This window comes from Cebus imitator, unplaced genomic scaffold (genome assembly GCF_001604975.1).
Source record: "Cebus imitator isolate Cc_AM_T3 unplaced genomic scaffold, Cebus_imitator-1.0 Scaffold41, whole genome shotgun sequence".
Classification (NCBI taxonomy): Eukaryota; Metazoa; Chordata; class Mammalia; order Primates; family Cebidae; genus Cebus; species Cebus imitator.
In genome coordinates this window covers 3,789,222-3,796,503 of record NW_016107356.1, presented here as the reverse complement: position 1 = coordinate 3,796,503, position 7,282 = coordinate 3,789,222, and the positions used below count along the sequence as shown (strand labels likewise).

General features: G+C 38.8%; 1 protein-coding gene across 2 annotated transcripts in view; it reads left to right on the top strand.

The window, feature by feature from the left end:
* CRYZL1 (crystallin zeta like 1) overlaps nucleotides 1-7,282 on the top strand; it is a 52,112-nt gene that overhangs the window by 40,050 nt on the left and 4,780 nt on the right. The window contains exons 8-10 of one of the 2 annotated variants that reach the window (XM_017526175.2): nucleotides 1,954-2,089; nucleotides 4,388-4,509; nucleotides 5,945-6,050. In XM_017526175.2, coding sequence (XP_017381664.1) covers nucleotides 1,954-2,089; nucleotides 4,388-4,509; nucleotides 5,945-6,050 — 364 coding nt within the window. The remainder of the gene's footprint in view (nucleotides 1-1,953; nucleotides 2,090-4,387; nucleotides 4,510-5,944; nucleotides 6,051-7,282) is intronic. The other variant, XM_017526174.2, reaches the window with a different exon arrangement.

Below are 7,282 nucleotides of genomic sequence, written 5' to 3'. Positions count from 1 at the left end.
AAAAAAAAAAAGGGGGGGGGGCATGATGGTATGAAAAAAAAGCATGAATAAAGGGAAAATTTCTTATTGGTTAATTTGCCCTTCTTAGATTGCTTTGTCCCCTTTTCCTTTTGTTCCCTTCCTCCTTTCCAAATCCTAGATTACTCTGTTCAACTATATCTCTAATTTAAGCAGCCCTAAGAGGAATGCTCTTCAACAAGAAGGTGTTAAAAGATACAGAAAGGAAATCAAACATTTTATTAGTTGCCAGTTCAAAATTTTGAGAATTATTTTTAATTCTATCAATAATTTATAGTCTATTAATATGATATTACTAATATACTTTAATGCAGCCAGTTAAAATCAATTTAATTTTTAATGACTGTTAAAAATCATGTTCCTTTTCCTTAGCTTTAAGATTTTTCTTCATTTGGGAGAGTAAGAAGAGAGGGGGATTTCTATGACTGAGAAAGGGTGAAACAGCCTCTAGTAGATAATTACCATATTTCACAAATACAGTCTCCAGCTGACAGTGTTTGGATTTAGGATTTTTTTTAATGGTATGATGGGTTTATTGGGGTATTAAGTGTGTTTTTGACTTACAGTGGGTTTATTGGGATGTAGCCCATTGTAAAGATAAGGATCATCTGTATATTTTTATGCTTTTTAGCTTTAATGACTATTAAATATGAACATACTTGAGAAACTACTTAATCTAGCTGGGTACGGTGGCTCACACCTATAATCCCAGGGCTTTGGAAGGTCAAGGTAGAGGATCACATGAGGCCAAGAGTTCAAAAATAGCTTAGGCAACATAGCAAGACCCTGTCTCTACAAAAAATAAAAAAATTAGCCAGGCATGGTGGCATGTACCTGTAGTCCTAGCTACTTGGTAGGCTAAGGCAGAAGGATTGTTTGAACTCAGGAGTTCAAGTCTACATTGGGCTGTGATCATGCCACTGTACTCCATCCTGGGCAATGGAGTGAGACCCTGTCTGAAAAAAAAAAAAAAAACTTCCCGTTTATGTCTTATTATATATGTACCTCTGTGTTTTCAGATTCCTAATTCTGGCAACATATCCTATAGCTGTAGAGAATAGTGCTCTGTGTCAACAGACCAGCCTTGGATAATCTTATCCACAAATGTTCACATTTTATTTTTATTTTATTTTTTTTTTTTAAATGGAGTCTCGCTCTGTAGCCTAGACTGGAGTGCAGTGGCACAGTCTCAGCTCACTGCAACCTCTGCCTCCTGGGTCCCAGTTCAAGCAGTTCTCCTGCCTCAGCCTAAGTAATTGGGATTACAGGCACGCATCAACATGCCCAGCTAATTTTTGTATTTTTAGTAGAAACAGGGTTTCAGCATGGTAGCCAGGCTGGTCTTGAACTCCTGACCTTGTGATCCATCCATCTCAGCCTCCCAAAGTGCTGGGATTACAGGTGTGAGCCACCGGGCCCGGCCACATTTTAATTTTTTTTTTTTTTTTTGAGACAGAATCTCGCTGTTTCGCCAGGCACCAGGCTGGAGTGCAGTGGAGCAATCTCAGCTCACTGCAATGTCCGCCTCCTGGGTTCAAGCAATTCTCCTGCTTCAGCCTCCCGAGTAGCTGAGACTACAGGCGAGCGCCACCACCCCCAGCTAATTTTTGTATTTTTTAGTAGAGACGGGGTTTCACCATGTTGGCCAGGATGGTCTCGATCTCTTGACCTCGTGATCCGCCTGCCTCAGCCTCCCAAAGTGCTGGGATTACAGGCGTGAGCCACCGTGCCTGGCCACATTTCAATTTTATTGAATATACAAGTCTCTTCATTTAGACTGCTATATCCCATATTGGGTTAGATGAGAAGAAGTATAATTTAAATTGACTTTTTCCCTTTAAACTCAGTAATTGTTTAAATTGCTTATTTCAGAGAATAGATATTTATTTGCTTTTCTTTTTCTTTCTCCCTGATTTGTTTGTGTTGATCACATAGAGAACAGTACAATTGCCTGATTTCCTGTCCTTTACAGCCCGAGTGATTGATGTATCTAATGGGAAAGTTCACGTTGCTGAAAGCTGTTTGGAAGAAACAGGTGGCCTGGGAGTAGATATTGTCCTAGATGCTGGAGGTAGGTACCTTATGAAATTAGTAGACTGTGTAGTTTTTTTAGTTTGATGAATTTAAGAGAAAAATATTTTTGGGTTTTGTTTTTAACTAAAGACTTTTTTTTTTTTTTTTTTTTTTTTGAGACAGAGTTTCACTCATGTTACCCAGGCTGGAGTGCTATGGCACGATCTCGGCTCACCGCAACCTCCGCCTCCTGGGTTCAGGCAATTCTCCTGCCTCAGCCTCCTGAGTAGCTGGGATTACAGGCACGCACCACCATGCCCAGCTAATTTTTTGTATTTTTAGTAGAGACGGGGTTTCACCATGTTGACCAGGATGGTCTCGATCTCTTGACCTCGTGATCCACCCGCCTCGGCCTCCCAAAGTGCTGGGATTACAGGCTTGAGCCACCGCGCCCGGCCAACTAAAGACTTTTTAATTGAAATTGGAACTTCTTCACGTTATTACCATTATAAGCACTGTGTGTAAGAGAGAACATTCTTATCTTTTACCAGTGTAGACCAGGGGTGCCCCTTTTTGACTTCCCTGGCCACAATGGAAGAATTGTCATCTTAGGCCACACATAAAATACACTAATGATATCTGATGACCTTAAAAAAAAAATCTCAAAAATGTCTTATACTGTTTTAAGAAAGTTTACAAATTTGTGTTGGGTCTCATTTAAAGCCATCGTGGGCAGGCTGCAGGTTGGACAAGCTTGGTATAGACATTAGAGTCGTGAATGACATATCGCTACAAGAAATCTAGAAACATGACCTCCTAGGCCGGGTATGGTGGCTCACGCCTATAATCCCAGCACTTTGGGAGGCCAAGGCAGGCAGATCACAAGGTCAGGAGATCAAGATCATCCTGGCCAACATGGTGAAACTCCGTGTCTACTAAAAATACAAAAATTAGGTGGCTGAGGTGGTGTACATCTGTAGTCCCAGCTACTTGGGAGGCTGAAGCAGCAGAATCGCTTGAAAAGGGGAGGCAGAGGTTGCAGTGAGCCAAGATCCCACCACGGCACTCCAGCCTCCAACCGAGCGAGAGTCTGTCTCAAAAAAAAAAAAAAAGATATAAAAAAAAATCATCTCCTCAGTGGTTCCCAGATAACACATCATCATTGCGATGCCTTTTCAGTCCCATCTGCTGTGTGGCTGCCCTCTACTGGACAGTTCATTTCCGCAGTCTTTATTTGGAAAATACCCAAGTTCCAGTTTCACTTTTCTTGAATGTTTTTAGTTTACCCAGTATCTATTTATCACTTACTCTGAACACACTTAAGTAATAGCATGACTCCTAAAGGATAGGTTTCACAAGCCACAGGCATGCAAAGTGCTTCTATTTATACTTTAGTAGGATTTATCTTCTAATGTGAGAAGCATGGATGAATATGGTTATGACTATCATGTGCTTTTTTAAACCAGTATTTTCTAAGATTTGAAAATAGTTCTGGAAAATCTGTCTGTGGAAGTAAATACATACTTTTTTGCATCATTTTTTCACATGGACATTTCAGTAATTAAGACGGTCTTGAGTCTATGAGTTTTTTAATCGGGAATCAACTCATCTCACTATAGTAAGCTACCAATGTTAATTATCAGATTTGGTTATGTGTTACATTACCTTGCCTGGTTTTCAAATGAAGATAGACTTTTTATTTTTATTTATTTCTATAATAAATAGATTTACAATAAATTGTTAAATGTAGAATAAATTTTATGATTCATTTGATGCAACCAAGTAGATTTTAAGGTATCAGAATACATTGCGTGTTGCCTTTTTTGAGAAAAATCTTTCTTCATTCCTACATTAAAAAATAAAGAGAGGCCAGGCACAGTGGCTCAAGCCTATAATCCCAACACTTTGGGAGGCCGAGGCAGGCGGATCACAAGGTCAGGAGATCGAGATCCTAACACGGTGAAACTCTGTCTCTACTAAGAATATAAAAAATTAGCCAGGTGTGGTGGCACATGCCTATAGTACCAGCTACTCAGGAGGCTGAGGCAGGAGAGTCGCTTGAACCTGAGGTTGCACCCCTGCACTCCAGCCTGAGCAACAGAGTGAGACTTCATCTCAAAAAAAATAAAATGAAAAAGTAAAGAGAGTGTTGGACACAGTAGCCTGCCCCTGTAGTTCCAGCTACTCATGAGGCTGAGGCAAGCAGATTGCTGGAGTTCAGGCCAGCCTGAGCAACATAGTAAGACTGTCTCTAAATAAATAAGAACTTGTTTGAAGAATAAATTTTTGTCAGATTATTATAAAATATATTTCTTCTTTCTCTCTTGTTTTTTCTTTTTAACTATTCCCTTGCAAGTGAGATTGTATAGTAAAGATGATGAACCAGATGTAAAATTACAACTACTACCACATAAACATGATATCATCACACTTCTTGGTGTTGGAGGCCATTGGATAACAACAGAAGAAAACCTTCAGGTATTATCAGAATCCATAAAGCATTAGTATTACCCCAAAGGGGTGTAATTAACAAACAATGATGCCTAAGTTATTTGAGGCAAGGTATGACTAAATTAGTATAAAATCTGGGCCAGGGATGGTGGCTCGTGCCTGTAATCCCAGCACTTTGGGAGGCCGAGGTAGGCAGATCACCTGGGGCCAGGACTTCAAGCCCAGTCTGGCCAATATGGTGAAACCCCATCTCTACAAAAAATAGAAAAATTAACTAGGCATAGTGGTGCAAGCTTATATTCCCAGGTCCTCAGGAGGCTGAGGGCTGAGGCACAAGAATTACCTGAACCCAGGAGGCAGACGTTGTAGTGAGCTGAGATTGCACCACTGCACACCAGCCTAGGTGACAGAGCAAAACTCTGTCTCAAAAAAATAAAGAAAAAAATCTGAATCATAAAGAAATTTAGGCTGGGCACAGTGGCTCACGCCTGTAATCCCAGCACTTTGGGAGGCCGAGGCGGGCGGATCATGAGATCAAGAGATCAAGACCATCCTTGCCAACATGGTGAAACCCCGCCTGTACTAAAAATGCAAAATAATTAGCTGGGCGGGGTGGTGTGCGCCTGTAGTCCCAGCTACTCAGGAGGCTGAGGCAGGAGAACTGCTTGAACCTGGGAGGCGGAAGTTGCACTGAGCTGAGATCGTGCCACTGCACTCCAACCTGGCACCTGGCAACAGAGTGAAACTCTGTCTCAAAATAAATAAATAAAATAAAAATAAAGAAATTTAGCTTTTTCCATATTTTATATCAAAAAGAAATTAGCTTTTTTTACTTTAGCAACATGTTGCCCAGAATATTGAAACACTGCCTAGTACAGAGATCCTTTCAACGACACTGGAATATAATTTTATTTAGTGATTTAGACATAGTAACTTACAAATTTTTAATAGTATTTCAGATAGCATTTTTTTCTCAGTAAAATATACTTAGCAAAGTATTTCTGTATAAAATTATCACAACTTCCTAATTATTCAAACTGGAATTACTATATATGTTTATGTATGTTATCTCTCAAGGTTATATTTTTCAGCATTCTAATTAAATATTTACATGATGGCTGATATGTATACCATAATTCTCATATACCAGTCTTCATTGATTTTCCAATACCCTCATGAAGATTGCCAGAAAAGGCACACATACACCCTTTCCACTTCATCACCAGGATTCTAGATTAGCCTTGCATCTGCCATGTACTTATCACCTTGCTGTTTCACTGTTTTGGAACATGAAATAGAAAAGAAAATATTATCATTTACATGTTATTAAAGTTCATGTGCATATTTTTGTGATTTGGACATCATTTAATTTGTGTAGAAGTTTTTCTGGCTCAAGATACCAATTATCCTTCTGCTGTTAAACTCACAATAACTAATTAGTCTTTGTTTTATTCTCTCCAAGTTGGATCCTCCAGATAGCCATTGCCTTTTCCTCAAGGGAGCAACGGTAGCTTTCCTGAATGATGAAGTTTGGAATTTGTCAAATGTACAACAGGGAAAATATCTTTATATCCTTTTTATTGACTGATTGAGTTTCTGGCTTGAAACTTTGTACTGTATCAAGTTCTTGCATTACAAGAATAGGAAATAACAACAGCAGTTAAGTTTCCTTGTGTGTTCCAAGTGCCTTGCAAGTATTAATTTAAACAACCTTTTGAGATATAAGTACTACTGTTATCCCCATTTCACAGGCGAAGAAACAGAAGCATAGAGATGTTGATATAGACTCAAGGACGCAGCAAGTGGTGGAACAAGAATCACACTCAGGCAGTCTCTCTCCTTTCTGAATAGGAGATAAGCCATAAGGATATGTGGAAGATTTTGTTTTTAACCTGCTGTGAGGGAAATTACACATCGCCTTGAAAGGTTGCACACTTACTCCTATGATGGTGCCATTGTGCAGAACATTTCAGAATACTTATCTAAAAGAGTTTGTGGACTGTTTTATAAATATCAATGCTAGGAAATCTTTATCAAATGAAGATGGGTTTGACTTTTTGAAACAAAAGTCATTCAGAGATAAGTTTGGTGTGATTGAAGCCAAATTATTCCAGTTGAGAAAAAATAAAAAGATTGGAATATGCAAACAATTTCAAAAAGAAAGGTCTAAACCTCCTTAGAGTCAACTTAAGAATTCCTTTTATTTCTAAGACTGGTTTAGAGGCAGCAGCACTTGGTAAACATTTTAATGTATTGGATAAAAAATATATTATCATTGCTTGATACAGCATATGTGTGTGTCTAAAGAAAGATTTACATAGCCTTATATTTGTCTCTACTGAATATCATACTTTATATATCTTGAATATGTCTAACATAGATGTGTCATATGTATAAAGGCCAGTTCCCTCTGGGAGCAATGACAGACTTTATTCAGAGCTTTAAAATAGTTATGTAATTAGTATACTGCATGTATTGAGTTTTAAGGAGTAGATTTCAATACCCCTTCATGTAGTGAATGTATGAGTTTAAAGTTATTTCTGATTAAATATTTCCTGTTAAATCTTAAAATTAGATTTAACTTTCTAAAAGCATTTTTAATTAATTTCATTCTTTTAAAAGGTATATGTCCAGGCCAGGCACCATGGCTCATGCCTGTAATCCCAGCACTTTGAGAGACCAAGGTGGGTGGATCACCTAGGGTTAGGAGTTCAAGGCCAGCCTGACCAACAAGAAACCCTGTCTCTACTAAAATTACAAAATTAGCCAGGTGTGGTGGTGCATGCCTGTAATCCCAGCT